Source organism: Heterodontus francisci, chromosome 10 (assembly GCF_036365525.1).
Source record: "Heterodontus francisci isolate sHetFra1 chromosome 10, sHetFra1.hap1, whole genome shotgun sequence".
Lineage (NCBI taxonomy): Eukaryota > Metazoa > Chordata > Chondrichthyes > Heterodontiformes > Heterodontidae > Heterodontus > Heterodontus francisci.
The window spans coordinates 15,919,764-15,937,869 of record NC_090380.1 but is presented as its reverse complement, the minus strand read 5'-3'; the positions used below and the strand labels follow the sequence as shown (position 1 = coordinate 15,937,869).

The following is an 18,106-nucleotide window of genomic DNA, read 5'->3' as shown; positions in this document are numbered from 1 at the left end:
TTCCCAAGATTTGTGTCATTTGCACAGTTTGAAATTATGCGCTGTGTACCCAAGTCCACATTATTAATACATATCAAAAACAGCAGCGATTTAATACCAACCCCTGGGGGACCCATCGTAACTTCCCTCTGCCCGAGAAACAACCATTCATCGCTGCTCTCAGCTTTCTGTTTCTAATCATCATTTCTTTCAGTAACTATAATTTCTCACTTCCAAAAAACTGTTTAGGCAAAATGGAAACATCAAAATATACACATTTCACAATATTTTTATCCAACAACATGTAACAGAGACTTTTCAATCATAGCTATGCATTCAGAACATGTGTAATTTACAGAAATTCCCTGCCTGTAAAAAGTTCGAAGTACAGCAATGTGCTCATCATCCTATGAGTAATTGAGAGTTTCTTTTCTCTTTTCAAAGCACTTTGACAGATGCCTCTGCTTGCATACCTCTTTTTCTCTTCTCACCAATTCTGCTTCTTTCCTTTGTGCTGAGAGATGGTGTGTGGTCTATTGTGGTAAGGAACTGTTCGGTCATATTCTCCAGTGGTGGGGTTAGGAAATTATTGCTACCAGACACTGTTAGGCCATATGAAAGGAGCTATCATTTGCGTAGTTTTGTCTCCATCACTTCCCTCCATCCCTTTACTTAGATTGGCTTGCTTACTGTATCCAGTCCCCTTTTATAAATGTAACAACATTCATGTGTATGAAAGGGCAAGGGAATGGTACCAAGTGGTTAGCAGTACAGGCTCAATGGAACAAATGTGGAAAGGACAACTGAATGAGTCTAAGGATAGTTCTTTTAGATTGCCAGCATAGGCAGGATGGGTTGAATATCCTCCTTCTGTACTTCTACAACGTACCCTTTAGATAACATTGCAGCATGAGATCTATATGACTGTTGCTGGTCACCACCTTTTAGCTATAGAGATAAAATGAAAAAAAGTTCAACAAAAAGTTCAACAATTATGGTAATTCATTTTCGAATATCTTTATTAACCACAAGACCAATGGGGAAACAAATCGGTTGCTCACTTGTGTTTCCAGTCGTTCAGTAATGCGTTGGTTGACACGTTGCTGCAAAATGTCCTCACTCTTTTCGAAATCTTTCAAGAGAAGAACCTCTTCAAAAAGTGTAACATGCCGTAGGTCAGCCATCTTCATAGCGATGTCCAGCTTACATTTCTGGTGGCAAATAACCCGAAGCTCTGCATCAAAGTTCTTTATCAATTCATTTATCTGTAGAGAGAGATTAAAGATTAAATCTGTTAACTGCAGGAAATCGGCCATACTTCCTATTCAAGGATTCCAGCGATTCAGTACTCTGGATACTGAATCTTCTCCCTTCATCAACTGACAATCTTGTCTTTGGAAATCACATTCTTTTGGGACTCATTACATTTTCAATACACAATTTCTATTATTTTCAAAGGATTAATTTTAATACAACAGATCTTTGCGGCTGGTTGTTCACTGTACTCAGAGACTTCTCAATGCTTTCAAGTATTCAAACTCCTCATACAAGGGGGAAAATATCTAAGACACCACAGCAGGAAGCTTCTTGCCTGGACCTAGACCCACTCTGACTCTTCCTGCATCACATTCTACTTCTGAGACAGGACTTTGTCTTTTGTTGTCTAGAAGTAATGAGAACCAACAAAAGCACTGAAACACTGAGGTAAAATAATCAAAATGAGAGGTAGAACAAGGTATAAAAAATGAAACTATCACATAGCTTTAATCTCCAATCATCCAGTTCTGATGAAAGCTTACTGACCAAGAATGTTACCTCTGGGTTCCTCTGACCACAGATGTTGCTTGACCGGCTGAGTATTTTCCAGCACTTGCTATTTACCATTTCTCATTGTTCATTGAAGCCTCAAAACTATTTTAGAAATATGCACCAATATTACATAAAGACAGGCCGTGGTGTTCTAAGAGTCTCCACTTAAAGGCCAGTTACAGAGTGAAGCTAGCATAAGAACACAAGTAGGAGCAGAAGTAGACCATATGGCCCATCGAACTCCAGCATTCAATACCATCATGGCTGATCTTGGCCTTCAATTCCACTTTCCTGCCTGCTCCCCATATCCCTTGATTCCCGGTGAGACCAAAAATCTATCTATCCCAGCCTTAAATGTATTCAGTGGTTGAGCATCCACAACCCTCTGGGGTAGAGAATTCCAAAGATTCACAATCCGATGAGTGAAGTAATTTCTCATCTCAGTCCTGAATGATTGCTCCCTTATCCTGAGACTGTGTCCCCGCTTTCTAGATACTCTGATCAGTAGAAACAATCTCTCAGCTTCTACAACCCCGTCATACCAGGGACCAATTTAGTAAATCTTTGCTGTACTGCCTCGAGTACAAGTATATTCTTTCTTAAATGTGCAGACCAAAACTGCACACAGTATTCCAGGTGCGGTCCCACCAAAGCCCTGTACAGTTTTAGTAAGACTTCTTTATTCCTGTACTCCAATCCCCTTTGCAATAAAGGCCAACATGCCATTTGCCTTCCTAATAGCCCGCTGCACCTGCATGTTAACTTTGTGTGTTCCCTGTACGAGTACCACCAAGTCTCTCTGAACATTAGCACTTACCGGTTTCACACCTTATAAAAATATTCTGCTTTTCTATTTTTACGACCAGTGAACAACTTTACACTTCCCTATACCTGTCTATATCTCTTTGCAGCCTCTCTACGTCCTCCCCGCAGCTTACCTTTCCACCGAGCTCTGTATCAACAGCAAACTATGTCTCTTCATTCAAGTCATTAATATAAAGTGTAAATAGCTGAGGCCACAGCACTGATCCTTGCAGCACTCCACTATTCACTGCCTGCCAACTTGAAAATGCCCCATTTATGCCCACTCTCTGCTTCCTGTCTGTTAACCAATCCTCTATCCACGCTAATATATTACCCACAACACCATGAGCCCTCATCTTGCCTATTAATCTTTTATGTGGCACATTATTGAATGCCTTTTGAAAATCCAGGTATACTACATCTACTGGTTCCCCTTTATCTACCCTACTGGTTACATCCTCAAAAAACTCTAATAATTTGTCAATCAGGATTTCCCTTTAGTAAAACCATGCTGACTTGTTCTAATCATACTGTGCTTTTCCAAGTGCAATGTTAAGACTTCTTTCATAATAGTTTCCAGCATCTTCCCAATGACTGATGTTAGGCTAACTGGCCTGTAGTTCCCTGTTTTCTCTCTACCTCCCTTCATGAAAAGCAGTGTAACATTTGCCAACCTACAATCTGATGGGACCATACCTGAATCTAAGAAATTCTGGAAAATCATAGCTAGTGCATCCACTCTCTCTTCAGCTATCTCTTTTAGAACCCTAGGATGTAGGATGTTAGCCATCTGGTCCTGGTCCCTCAAGGTTCTCCAATACTTTTTCTCGGCTGATATTAATATCCTTAATTTTCTCGCTCTTTTTTAACCCCTAGGTTACTACCTATTTCTGGTATGGAACTAGTGTCTTCTACTATGAAGACAGACACAAAATATTTGTTCAATGCCTCTGCCATTTCCTCATTTCCCATGATGATTTCTCCTTTTTCTGTCTCTAAGGGACCAACGTCTACTTTGGCTACTCTCTTCCTTTTTATGTGCTTATAAAAGCTCTTATAATCTGTTTTTATATTGCTTGTTAGTTTACTCTCATATTCTATTTTTTCCCTTTTTATCAACTTTTTGGTGGCTCTTTGCTAGTTTCTAAAATGCTGCCAATCCTCAGACCAGCTACTATGTTTTTAGTCTAATACTCTCCTTAACTTCCTGAGTGAGCCAGGGATGGGTCTTTCTTGCCGAGTTTTTGTTTTTGAACAGAATGTACTTTTGTTGAACCATTTGAATTGTTTCTTTAAATGTTTCCCACTGTTTATTTACCACCATACCTTCCAGCCAATTAACCTTAGCCAGTTCTCCCCTCATACCTTCATAATTGGCTTTAAGTTTAGGATTCTTGTTTGTGATTGAAATGTGTCACTTTCAAACTTAACATGAAATTCAATGGTATTTTGATCAGTGAATCTTTTACAATTACATTGCTTATTAGCCCTGCTTCATTACACAGTGCGAGATCGAAGATAGCTTTATCCCTAGTCAGTTCAACAATGTATTGCTCCAAAAAAGTCACGAAAACTTTCTACAAACTCATCTTCTAGACCACTGATGCCAATTTGATTGTCCCAGTATATATGCAGATTAAAGTCCCCCACAATTACCTTTTTACATGTTCCAATAATTTCCCGTTTAAAGTTCTGTCCAATAACATAACTACTGTTAGGGAGCCTGGAAACTACTCCCACCAGTGTTTTCTGACTCCTGCTATTCTTAGTTTCCACCCAAACTGATTCTACTTCATGACCTTCTGAGACCACATTCCTTCCTATTAATGCCCTCATGTCATCCTTTACTATCAGAGGTACCCCTCCTCCTTTGCCATTCTGTCTGTCTCTCCGAAATATTGTATACCCTGGAATATTTATTTCCCATCCTGAGTTGTCAATTAAGACAATAATGCTTAATGAAAATGCTTAAGCTGCTCTACCCTTACAAATGCTCGAGAGGTGTCCTACACAAATTGGTCAGGTGGTCATTAAGAGAATGTATGATGGTCAAATGTCAGAGAGAACGGTATTGGTGACTTTGACTCGGGCTGTTTTGGTGCTCTATGAGCCACAGAAATTTGATTGGAGTTGATGAAAAGATGGACACAGATCTGGGAAATGACAACACATTTAAGGACTCTGGAGAAGAAACAGAGATTGGCGATGGGGTAATAGTTAGTGAGGACAGAGGGGAAAATGGTGGGTTTTTGAGGATGTGGGCTGATAATAGTGGCTTTCGAAGGGAGGAGTGCATGCCTGAAAACAGGGAACTGTTTACCATAACGTGAGGCAGGAAGGGAAGTTGAATGGTCAGCAGTTGAATGGGAATGGGTTCAAAGGAGCACGGGGTAGTTTCCATGAATGAGATGAACTTGAAAAGGACAGGGAATGATGTGGGAGAGGTATGGTGGTGGGGTGGGAAATTGTGTGAACTCATGAAGTCCATGCTGACTGTGCCTCTGTTAGTGTCTCTATTGCAGGTGCCCGCAGTTGAGTCGCAGAACACCGCATGGCCCAAGAATCCTCCTCGGGGGAGGAAGATGAAGCCAATGCCCCAGAGGGTGCATCATCTCCTGCCTCTTCTTCCACCTCCGCCAGGACAGATACATCCACCCGATCTGCAATGGGAGGGTTTAATATTAGAATCTGGGTCATAAGGTGGTATGCATGACACAGATACGTCCCAGCAGCTGAGGGAGAATTTGCTAGCTGGGTTCCCTGACAATCAGGGGACTGCTGGGGACCAGGCCTCTGCTCAACCCCACACTTAGGGTGATCCTCTGTTTGTCACTACGAGAAGTCTGCTGGATGTGCAGCAAAGGCTTGGGGAAAATATGTCGGAGATGCCTGAGGTCATGCTTAGTTTTGTGTGTACCATGGAGAAGTCCATGCAAGTCATGATGTCTGCCATGTCGCAGGCACATAAGTGTATGGCTACCTCAGTCAAGAGTTTGGAGAGCTCTGTGGGAGTTTGGTTCAGCACTCGAGCCATATGTGCTCTGACCTGCACTTCATCACTGTTGCCATAGGCTCCATGCAGCAAAGTCTAAGCAAGAGGGGGACGAGGAACCTGGACCTCCTTATGGGTGCTCCTTCACCTCAGGGAGACAGGCAGGTGCCATCACGCACCCTGATGGAGGATAAGCACGTGCCAGCTGCCCCAGGGCCTTCGTCTCAGGACATCCCCAGGATAAACAGCATCTTGTCCTCCCTCCCAACACTGACCCGCTTACCTCCAGCGGGCGAGCACATGGAGGATACTCAAGAAGCAGTGTTGCACACTCCTAATAGAATGGAGATATCAAGACCCCATTCCTCCAGAGGGCACCCGCCACAGTCATCCACAACAATGGGTCAGTGCACTGAGCAGACTGACTCCATCTCAGCTGCTAATGTCAGGATTGCACCTGGACATAGTGGCAGGAAAAGAAAACTGAAACAGTTTTGAGCATGAAGGTGGCACAGGTGATGTAGAAATGTTCATGAATGCAAAGATATATTAAATCATTTTTATTTCTTTCAAAATTTGATCCATTCAGAAATGTTTTGCTTGATTACAGATGGATACAAAGAAACTTTTTGGAGGCCTACGTCAGGAATGCATGATGTTTGCAAAGCATCTCCGGAATTGGTCAGTATCCATATCTCCTTTGAATTTTCGCCTGCACTCGTCAACGATGGCTGCTTTCCTATTGATGATTAATAACTTTTTCCAATATTGTCATGCCTTACTTTTGTTTTCTATGGTCATAACACTGCTTGCAGTGGTGTGCAGTCGCATTCATCGTAGTCCGTGATGATTTCAAATGTCAATCACATCAAAGGGCAGCCACGCTTCATTAAGTTTGCAGAGATGAATAAGACCTCACACAAAAGGGAATTTCTGTGGGGAATTGTTATGTTTCTCCTTGTTCCTTGATGATGTGACTTATGGTTGGCTGAAACGTGCACAAATGAGGTTCTCTCTGATGTCCCTTGCATGTCTCTCCACGGCCCTCATATCGATGACGGCATCATTGTCACTGTTGTCCTCCTCCTCACCCTTTTCATAGTCATCCTTATCTGAGGAGGATGGGTGTTCCTCTTGATCCTCTGCCTGCAGAATGTTGCTGCGTCTAATTGCAAGGTTGTGCAAGGCACAGCAGACAATGATTATTTATGACACCCTTTGTGTTGCATACTGAAGAGCCCCTCCAGACCAGTCAAGGCAATGGAATGACTTTTTCAGCATGCCAATGATGGCTCCAGTGGATGCATGAGCAATATTGTACCTCTCTTCAGCAGCGCTTTGCGGATGATGCACTGGTGTCATGAACCATGTACAAAGGGGGTAAACCCTTGCCACCCAGGATCCAGCCGTCCACTTCGGCTGGTTCCTCGAAAACTGCTGGCAGCTGAGAGTTCCTCAAAATGTAGGAGTCATGACAGCTCCCTGGGAAACGTGTGCGAACATGCATGATTTTTCTCCAGTGGTTGCAAACCACTTGCATGTTTAAAGAGTGATTCACAAATGCAGCAGGCTGGTCCCAGGGAGTTCTATTGGTCACAAGTACAGTCGATAACCCCTTGCACTTTAGGGAAGCCAGTGATGGCAACGAAGGCCGTAGACCTTGCTGCCTGGCTGTCCTTGTCTACAAATAAGTAGATGAAATCATTGGCATGTCAAAAAAGGCATTAGTCACCTCTTTGATGCACCTGTGGGTTGCAGACTGTGAAATGCCACATATGTCTCCCGTTGATCCTGTTGGAAAGAAATTGAGTAATAGTAACCTTGAGGGTAAGTAGCATTGGGTTGCCAAGGAAAACAAGCTGCTGCTGGTAATGCTGCAGGATCCTACACATCAAGTCACACCCTCATGCTTCTCTAGCATTGCCTCTTGGACATCTGAAGGTAATGTGTCCTTATCCTGAGGATGCAATGACACGCCAGTGCCTGTCTTTGATAATGTCTTTCCTGGATGGCTTCATTCTGAGCAGCCTCACCCTTTTGTGCTGCCTTCTGCTCCCTGTTGAGGCATCATCCGTTGATCACTAAGATCCCTCCTCAGTCTCTCCCTCTGCAATTGTTCATGTGTTAGAGAACAAATTGTGTGTATGAGACTCATGTCTTTGCAGCTTTTCAATTGTTGAGATTAGAAGTGTTGTAAAACTGTCCTTCTTCTGCCATTCAGCAGAACCATGAAAGTCATGAGCAGATCGTTGTTATGTGCCTTACATATGCATGCAGCAGGAGATACCACCCACCATCATTTGTCTCCTCCCAATCGACTTGTATTCCTTGACTGGACACGTGGTTTGCATTCTTCTTCCACAAAATGTTGTGTCTGCGATACCAGGCAGGTTTGCCCACCTTCCAACGTCCTCATGCCACCTTCCAGCCTGCACCCATCACTCTTGACCCACTCAACTTAACCTTCACCCTTCCCCATAAAATGTCCCCCCATTTCCATGGACCGGCTCATCATCAATTGATACATGCCATCCCTCCCCCGTGTCCCCACTCCTGTCACCATCCAACTGCTGACTCTTACCCTTGAACCTGCTATAATCCACCTTGATATAGTTACAGATTCCCAATCCCCTCCCTATGCTGAGCTCGAATACCCAGCCCTAAGACTCAACCTTCCCCCCCACCCCCACCTGATATAATTGCCTCCTGTGACTGTGACCGTATGTTCTGCAAGCCAGTACCCTGATATGGACACACAGGACTCTGACGACAACAGACTCCCTCCTTTTAGGCCTCTCATGGCTATCAGTTTTCAGGGAGGAACATATCAACCCACCACTCCCTGCAACCACACACAGCGAGCCACATCAAAATCAGCCACTACACACCCTGGACTCTGCCCTGCTCCTCTACACACTCAACTAAAAACCCTGAATACTGCCTCCTCCCTTAGTGGAGGGGTCAATACAAGGCTATGGACTAAGTGCTGGAAAATGGCATTAGAATAGATAGGTGCTTGATGACCGTTAAGGACACGATGGGCCAAAGGGCCTGTTTCTGTGCTGTATAACTCTATGACTCCCTCTCCTGCTCCTCCAATCACCCAAGACCCCACCCTTCCCTCCCTGACTACACTCCCCTGCTCCTCCATGGACCCGAACCTCCATCTTGTCCTGCCCATCTACCCTCCCCCGCTCTTCCATGCAACCCCCACCCATGCTGTGGCTGCCATCCCCTGAGATGATTCATCCTTGCTGGTGCCAGGCCTGGAGACAAACATCCATTCCAGTGCTGGCATGAGATTAGCAGCTGAGCGAGAAAAGAGAAGAGCATAGGCCTGAGACTCAAATGCACGAATCCAACTGTCGCACGCCACTTTGAAACATTCGTGAACTGGGCATGGGAATATCGCTTACCGTTCAGTTAATCTGGCAGGTAGGACTAATTCCTAACTTTGCATAGGGTAATGAGTATTCATGGCATGTAAATGAATGTAAAGCTACAATTCGCCACTGCGCTGGGGGAACCCTGGAATGCAGGGTTCATCGATGACCTAATTCCCCTAAAATATCCCGCCATCAGGAATCCAAAAAAACAATTCTCGCCTCATTATAACACCACACACTGTGGTGGACTGCATAAAATCCCCCCAAAGTATTTGTTTAGTTCCTCTGCCATTTCCTTGTTCCCCATTTTAAATTCTCTTGTCTCTGCCACATTTGTCTTTGCTAACCTTTTCCTTTTCACTTACCTATAGAAGCTTTAACAGTCCGTTTTATGTTTCTCACTACAAAGAACAAAGAACAGTACAGCACAGGAACAGGCCATTCGGCCCTCCAAGACTGCACCGATCTTGATGCCTGCCTAAACTAAAACCTTCTGCACTTCCGGGGTCCGTATCCCTCTATTCCTATCCTATTCATGTCTTTGTCAAGATGCCTCTTAAACGTCTCTATGGTACCTGCTTCCACCACCTCCCCCGGCAACATGTTCCAGGCACTCACCACCCTCTGTGTAAAGAACTTGCCTCGCACATCCCCTCTAAACTTTGCCCCTCTCACCTTAAATCTATGTCCCCTAGTAACTGACTCTTCCACCCTGGGAAAAAGCTTCTGACTATCCACTCTGTCCATGCCACTTATAACTTTGTAAACCTCTATCATGTCGCCCCTCCACCTCCATCGTTCCAGTGAAAACAATCCGAGTTTATCCAACCTCTCTTCATAGCTAATGCCCTCCAGACCAGGCAACATCCTGGTAAACCTCCTCTGTACCCTCGCCAAAGCCTCCACGTCTTTCTGGTAGTGTGGCGACCAGAATTGCACGCAATATTCTAAGTGTGGCCTAACTAAAGTTCTGTACAGCTGCAGCATGACTTGCCTATTTTTATACTCTATGCCCCGACCGATGAAGGCAAGCATGCCGTATGCCTTCTTGACTACCTTATCCACCTTCGTTGCCACTTTCAGTGACCTGTGGACCTGTACGCCCAGATCTCTCTGACTGTCAATACTCCTAAGGGTTCTGCCATTTACTGAATACTTCCCACCTGCATTAGACCTTCCATTATGCATTACCTCACATTTGTCCGAATTAAACTCCATCTGCCATTTCTCCGCCCAAGTCTCCAACCGATCTATATCCTGCTGTATCCTCTGACAATCCTCATCACTGTCCGCAACTCCACCAACCTTTGTGTCGTCCGCAAACTTACTAATCAGACCAGCTACATTTTCCTCCAAATCATTTATATATACTACAAACAGAAAAGGTCCCAGCACTGATCCCTGCGGAACACCACTAGTCACATCCCTCCATTCAGAAAAGCACCCTTCCACTGATACCCTCTGTCTTCTATGACCGAGCCAGTTCTGTATCCATCTTGCCAGCTTCCCTCTGATCCCATGTGACCTCAACTTTTGTATCAGTCTGCCATGAGGGACCTTGTCAAAGGCTTTACTGAAGTCCATATAGATAACATCCACTGCCCTGCCTTCATCAATCATCTTTGTCACTTCCTCAAAAAACTCAATCAAATTAGTGAGACACGACCTCCCCTTCACAAAACCATGCTGCCTCACGCTAATAAGTCCATTTGTTTCCAAATGGGAGTAAATCCTGTCCCAAAGAATCCTCTCTAATAATTTCCCTACCACTGACGTAAGGCTCACCGGCCTATAATTTCCTGGATTATCCTTGCTACCCTTCTTAAACAAAGGAGCAACATTGGCTATTCTCCAGTCCTCTGGGACCTCACCTGTAGCCAATGAGGATGCAAAGATTTCTGTCAAGGCCCCAGCAATTTCTTCCCATGCCTCCCTCAGTATTCTGGGGTAGATCCCATCAGGTCCTGGGGACTTATCTACCTTAATGCTTTGCAAGACACCCAACACCTCCTCCTTTTTGATAATGAGATGACTGAGACTATCTACACTCCCTTCCCTAGGCTCATCATCTACCAAGTCCTTCTCCTTGGTGAATACTGATGCAAAGTACTCATTTAGTACCTTGCCCATTTCCTCTGGCTCCACACATAGATTCCCTTCTCTGTCCTTGAGTGGGCCAACCCTTTCCCTGGTTACCCTCTTGCTCTTTATATACGTATAAAAAGCCTTGGGATTTTCCTTAATCCTGTTGGCCAATGGCTTCTCATAACCCCTTTTAGCACTCCTGACTCCTTGCTTAAGTTCCTTCCTACTGTCTTTATATTCCTCAAGGGATTCATCTGTTCCTAGCCTTCCAGCCCTTATGAATGCTTCCTTTTTCTTTTTGATGAGGCTCACAATATCCCGCGTTATCCAAGGTTCCCGAAATATGCCAAACTTATCCTTCTTCCTCACAGGAACATGCTGGTCCTGGATTCTAATCAACTGACTTTTGAAAGACTCCCACATGTCAGATGTTGATTTACCCTCAAACAGCCGCCCCCAATCTAAATTCTTCAGTTCCTGCCTAATATTGTTATAATTAGCCTTCCCCAAATTTAGCACCTTCACCCGAGGACTACTCTTATCCTTATCCACAAGTACCTTAAAACTTATGGAATTATGGTCACTGTTCCCGAAATGCTCCCCTACTGAAACTTCGACCACCTGGCCGGGCTCATTCCCCAATACCAGGTCCAGTACGGCCCCATCCCTAGTTGGACTATCTACGTATTGTTTCAAGAAGCCCTCCTGGATGCTCCTTACAAATTCTGCCCCATCCAAGCCCCTAGCACTAAGTGAGTCCCAGTCAATATAGGGGAAGTTAAAATCACCCACCACTACAACCCTGTTACCTTTACATCTTTCCAAAATATGTCTACATATCTGCTCCTCTACCTCCCGCTGGCTGTTGGGAGGCCTGTAGTAAACCTCCAACATCGTGACTGCACCCTTCCTATTCCTGAGCTCCACCCATATTGCCTCGCTGCATGACCCCTCTGAGGTGTCCTCCCATAGCACAGCTGTGATATTCTCCTTAACCAGTAATGCAACTCCCCCACCCCTTTTACATCCCTCTCTATCCCCCCTGAAGCTTCTAAATCCTGGAACATTTAGCTGCCAATCCTGTCCTTCCCTCAACCAAGTCTCTGTAATAGCAACATCATAGTTCCAAGTACTAATCCAAGCTCTAAATTCATCTGCCTTACCTGTTATACTTCTTGCATTGAAACAAATGCACTTCAGACCACCAGTCCCGCTGTTCTCCTCAACATCTCCCTGCCTGCTCTTCCTCTTAGTCTTACTGGCCTTATTTACTCGTTCCCCTTATTTATTTCACTTGCTGTCCTACTGCTCTGGTTCCCACCCCCCTGCCACACTAGTTTAAACCCTCCCGAGTGACGCTAGCAAACCCCGCAGCCAGGATATTTGTGCCCCTCCAGTTTAGATGCAACCCGTCCTTCTTGTACAGGTCCCATCTGTCCCTGAAGAGATCCCAATGGTCCAGATATCTGAAACCCTCCCTTCTACACCAGCTGTTCAGCCACGTGTTTAGCTGCACTAGTTTACTTTCATATTCTATATTCCCTTTCTTTATCAGTTTCTTGGTCCTCCTTTGCTGAATTCTAAAATGCTCACAATTCTCAGGCTTACTGTTTTTTGGGAATTTTATAAGCCTCGTCCTTTGATCTAAAATCTTTAACCTCTCTTGTTAGCCACGGTTGGATCACTTTTTCTGTTGGGTTTTTTTGCCTCAAAGGAATGTACATTTGTTGTAAAACCATGTAGTAATTCTTTAAATGCTAGCCATTGCATGACTACCGTCGTAACTTTTAATGTAGTTTCCCAATCTACCACAGCCAATTTGCCCCTTCGTAGTTTTCTTTGTTTAGATTTAAGACCCTAGTTTCAGATTGAACGACATCACTTTCAAACTTAAATGTAAAATTTCATCATATTATGATCATTCTTCCTATAGGCTCCTTTACAACAAGATTATTAATTATCCCTTTCTCATTGAACAATACTAGATATAAAATAGCCCTTCTCTAGTTGGTTTCTAAACATACTGTTCTAGAAAACCATCTCATATACATTCCAGGAATTCGTCTTCCACTCCTTGTTGTTGGAGATAAGGATGGAGAGAGCTGGGAACAAGAATTAAAGAAGGTGGAGGGAAGGAGTGTGAATTTAACTGTCCTCCATGATGATCCGAGAGTGATATGCAGTTTTGAGCACAGGAAAAGGGCTTGACACAGTCGGGCCATATTTACTGAGGGATGGCCGAGCTGGCAGTGCTTTTTAAAAATTCTTTCATGGGATTTGAGCATTGCTGGCTCAGGCAGCATCTGTTGCCCATCCCTAATTACCCTTGAGAAGGTGATGGTGAGCCGCCTTCTTGAACCGCTGCAGTCCATGTGGTGTAGGTACACCCACAGTGCTGTTAGGAAGGGAGTTCCAGGATTTTGACCCAGTCACAGTGAAGGAATGGCGATATAGTTTCAAGTCAGGATGGTGTGTTGATTGGAGGGGAATTTGCAGATCGTGCCCTTGTCCTTCTAGGTAGTAGAGGTCATAGGTTTGGAAGGTGATGTCGAAGGAGCCTTGGTGAGTTGCTGCAGTGCATTTTGTAGGTGGTACAAACTGCTGCCACTATGCGCAGTGGTGGAGAGAGTGAATGTTAGCCTTGCTGGATGGAATGCCAAACAAGTGGGCTGCTTTGTCCTGGATGGCGTCGAGTTTCTTGAGTGTTGTTGGAGCTGTACTCATCCAAGCAAATGAAGAGTATTCCATCACACACTTGACTTGTGCCTTGTGGATGGTGGGAAAGCTTTGGGGAGTCGGAAGATGAACTACTCACCACAGAATTCCCAGTCTCTGATCTGTTCTTGTAGCTACAGGATTTATATGGCTGGTCCACTTCAGCTTCTGGTCAATGGTAACTCCCAGGTGTTGATAGTGGGGGAATTCAGCAATGGTAATGCCATTGAATGTCCAGGGGAAATGGTTCGAATCTCTCTTGTTTGAGATGGTCATTGCCTGGCACTTGTGTGGCACCAATGTTACTTGCCACTTATCAGTCCAAGCCTGAATATTGTCCAGGTCTTGCTGCATATGGACATGGACTTCTTCAGTATCTGAGTAGTCATAAATGGTAATGAACATTGTGCAATCCTCAGCGAGCATCCCACTTCTGACCTTATGATGGAGGGATGGCCATTGATGAAGAAGCTGAAGATGGTTGGGCCTAGGACCAGATATTCTCAGGGGGCTCTCAGTGCTGCTTGTCTGCACTGAATGCTGCTGGAGGGTGCAGAGTGTGAAGAAGAGGAAGTTTGGTAAGTGAGGGAGTTTGGTAAGGAGGGGAACACTAAATTAATTTTAAAAATAAATTAAATTAACACAATAAAGATGGCAGGACAGGTGATGTGTCACAGCTGCAATATGTGGGAGCTCCTGGATGCCACGGCAATCCGTGGCAACCACATCTGTAGTAAGTGTCTGCAAATTGAGGAGCTTCAGCTCAGAGTCATTGAGCTGGAGGCCGAGCTGCAGACACTGTGATTCATCATGGAGGGGGAAAGTTACCTGGACACTTTGTTCCAGAAGGAACTCACCCCTTAGGAGAGGGTTGTCTGTTTTGGTCAGTGGTCAGGGACTGGAGGGTGTGACTGCGGGTCAGGCAGGTAAGGGGATGGGGAAGATAGGAGTGGAGGACCCTCAGCCCTTGCAATTGAGCAACAAGTTTGAGGTTATTGCAGCTTGTATGGACAACAGCGAGGGCTGGATGAACAGACTGACCATGGCACCATGGTACAGGAAGCCATTCAAGCGGGGGGAGCAAAAAGGAAAGTAGTGGTAGTAGGGGACAATAGAGTGAGGGGGATTGACATTGTTCTCTGCAGCAAAGAGCGAGAGTCCAGATGGCTGTGTTCCCTGTCCAGTGCCAGGATTCAGGACATCTGCTCAGTGCTGGAGAGGAACTCAGAGTGGGAGAGAGAGGATCCAGCCGTTATAGTTCATATAGGTACCAATGACATAGGCAGGACAAGGAAGGAGGTCCTGTATAGTCAGTATGAGGAGCTAGGCGCCAAATTAAGAAGCAGAACTTCAAAGGTAATAATCTCTAGATTATTACCTGAGCCACATGCACATTGGAGTGGGTCAGATAAGATTAGAGAAATTAATACATGGCTCAAAAACTGGTGTGGGAGAAGTGGGTTCCAGTTGGGACGGTCTACACCTGAAACATGCAGAGACCGGTGTTCTAGTGAGTTGCATAGCTAGGGAAGTAGAGAGGGTTTTAAAAGTGGAGGCAAGGGATGAAATTTGGGAAGATGTGGTAAATCAAAGAGTAGAGACAAGGCAAGAGAGAAAGGGAAAAGATAAACAGACCATGACAGGAAGTATTAATATGGGAAAAGATAAACAGACCATGACAGGAAGAACAGTGATTCCAAAATGAAGAGTAAATCAGTAGACAAGGCTAGAGGTTACAAAAATAGTAAAAAGACAAAACTAAAGGCTCTGTATCTGAATGCACGTAGCTTTCGAAACAGAATAGATAAACTGATAGCGCAAATAGAAATAAACAAGTACAATCTGATAGCCATTACAGAGACATGGCTGCAGGATGGCATAGATTGGGACCTGAATATTGAAGGGTACATGACATTTAGGAAGGACAGGAAGCTAGGAAAAGGTGGAGGGGTGGCTCTGTTAATTAATGATGATATTAGCGCAATAGAGAGGGATGACCCAAGTTCAGGAAACCAGGATGCAGAAGGAGTTTGGGTCGAGATGAGAAATGATAAAGGCAAGAAGTCACTTGTAGGAGTGGCGTACAGGCCCCTTAACAGTAAACACTTGGTAGGACAGGGTATAAAGGAAGAAATAATGGGTCCTTGTCAGAAAGGTACAGCGATAATCATGGGGGAGTTTAATTGTTATAAAGATTGAAAAATCAGATCGGCAAAGGTATCTTAGATGAGGAGTTCACAGAATGTTTTCGGGATAGTTTCTTAGAACAGCACGTTCCGGAGCCAACCAGAGAGGACCCTCTACTTGACCTGGTATGATGGAGATAGGATTAATTCATGACCTCATAGTGAAGGTACCCTAGGCAGCAATGATCATAATATGATTGAATTTTAAATTCAATTTAAGGGAGAGAAGAGTGGGTCTATGACTAGTATTTTAAACTTAAATAAGGGCATGAAAGCAGAGCTAGCAAAAGTGAACTGGCAAAATATGTTAAGGGATCGGTGAATAGAGATGCAGTGGCAGACTTTTAAGGGGCTATTTCAGAATACATAGAGTAGATACATTCCAACAGAAAAGAAAAATTCCAAGGGGAGGACCCACCATCCGTATTTCACGAAAAAAGTTAAAGACAGTAACAAAATTAAAGAAAAAGCATATAATTGTGCAAAGATGGGTGGCAGGCCACAAGATTGGACAGAATATAAAAAGCATCAAAGAACGTCTAAAAGATTAATAAGGAAGGAAAAATTAGAGTACAAGAAAATGCTGGCAAGAAATAAGAAGACAGATAGTAAGAGTTTCTATAGATATTTTAAAAAGTGTTAACAAAGTGAGTGATGGTCCTTTAGAAAGTGAATCTGGGGAATTAATAATGGAAAATAAGGAGATGGCAGATGAATTGAACAGGTTTTTTGCAACAGACTTCACATAGAGGATACAAGTAACATCCCAGAAATAGCTGTAAATCAGGAAATGGAAGGGAGGAAGGAACTCAAGAAAATTACTATCAGCAGGGAAGTAGTACTGAACAAATTGTTGGAGCTGCGGGCTGACAAGTCCACGGGTCCTGGTGGACATCACGAAGTGGCTGGTGAGATCGTTGATGCATTGGTTTTGATTTTCCAAAATTCACTAGATCCGGGAAAAGTTCCATTAGATTGGAAAATAGCCAGCATAACTCCTTTATTCAAAAAGGGAGGGAGACAGAAAGCAGGAAACTACAGGCCAGTTAGCTTAACATCTGTCATAGGGAAAATGTTAGAAGCTATTATTAAAGATGTCACAGCAGGGCATTTGGAAAAATTCAAGGTAATAAGGCAGAATCAACGTGGCTTTGTGAAAGGGAAATCGGGCTTAACCAATTTATTGGAGTACTTTGAAGAAGTAAAGTGTTGTGTTTAAAGGAGAACCAGTACTGTACTTAGATTTCCAGAGGGCATTTGATAAGGTGCCACATCAAAGGTTACTGCAGAAAATAAAAGCTCATGGTGTAGGGGTGGCATTTTGGCATGGATAGAAGATTGGCTCGCTAACAGGAAACAGAGAGTAGGCATAACTGGGACATTTTCTGCTTGGCAAGATGTAACGAGTGGCGTGCCACAGGGATCAGTGCTGGGGCCTCAACTTTTTACAATTTATATAAATGACTTGGATAAAGGGACCGAAGGTATGGTTGCTAAATTTGCTGATGACACAAAGATAGGTAGGAAAGTAACTTGTAAAGAGGACATAAGGAGGCTACAAAGGGATATAGTGACTGGGTAAAGATCTGGCAAATGGAGTATAATGTCAGAAAATGTGAAATTGTCCATTTTGGCAGGAAGAATAAAAAAGCATATTATCTAAATGGTGAGAGATTGTAGAGCTCTGAAATGCAGACAGATCTGAGTGTCCTCGTGCATGAATCACAAAAGGTTAGTATGCAGGTCCAGCAAGTAATTAGGAAATCTAATAGAATGCTATCGTTTATTGCAAGGGGAATTGAATACAAAAGTAGGGAGGGTATGCTACAGTTATACAGGGCATTGGTGAGACCACATCTGGAGTACTGTATACAGTACTGGTCTCCTTATTTAAGTAAGGATGTAAATGCATTGGAAGCAGTTCAGAAAAGGTTTACCAGACTAATACCTCAAATGGGTAGGTTGTCTTATGAGGAAAGGTTGGACAGGCTAGGCTTGTATCCGCTGGAGTTTAGAAGAGTAAGAGGCAACTTGATTGAAACATATAAGATTCTTAGGGGTCTTGACAGGGTGGATGTGGAAAGGATGTTTCCTCTTGTGGGAGAATCTAGAACTAGGGGTCACTGTTTAAAAATAAAGGGTCACCCATT

The 18,106-nt window shown here is 44.0% G+C and overlaps 1 protein-coding gene across 2 annotated transcripts in view; it reads right to left on the bottom strand.

Annotated features, from left to right (window-relative positions):
* Positions 1–18,106, bottom strand: part of LOC137374307 (cilia- and flagella-associated protein 44) — a 283,090-nt gene that overhangs the window by 63,647 nt on the left and 201,337 nt on the right. For both annotated transcript variants that reach the window (XM_068040145.1, XM_068040146.1), the window contains exon 26: positions 1,041–1,244. In XM_068040145.1, the coding sequence (XP_067896246.1) occupies positions 1,041–1,244 (204 nt within the window). The remainder of the gene's footprint in view (positions 1–1,040; positions 1,245–18,106) is intronic.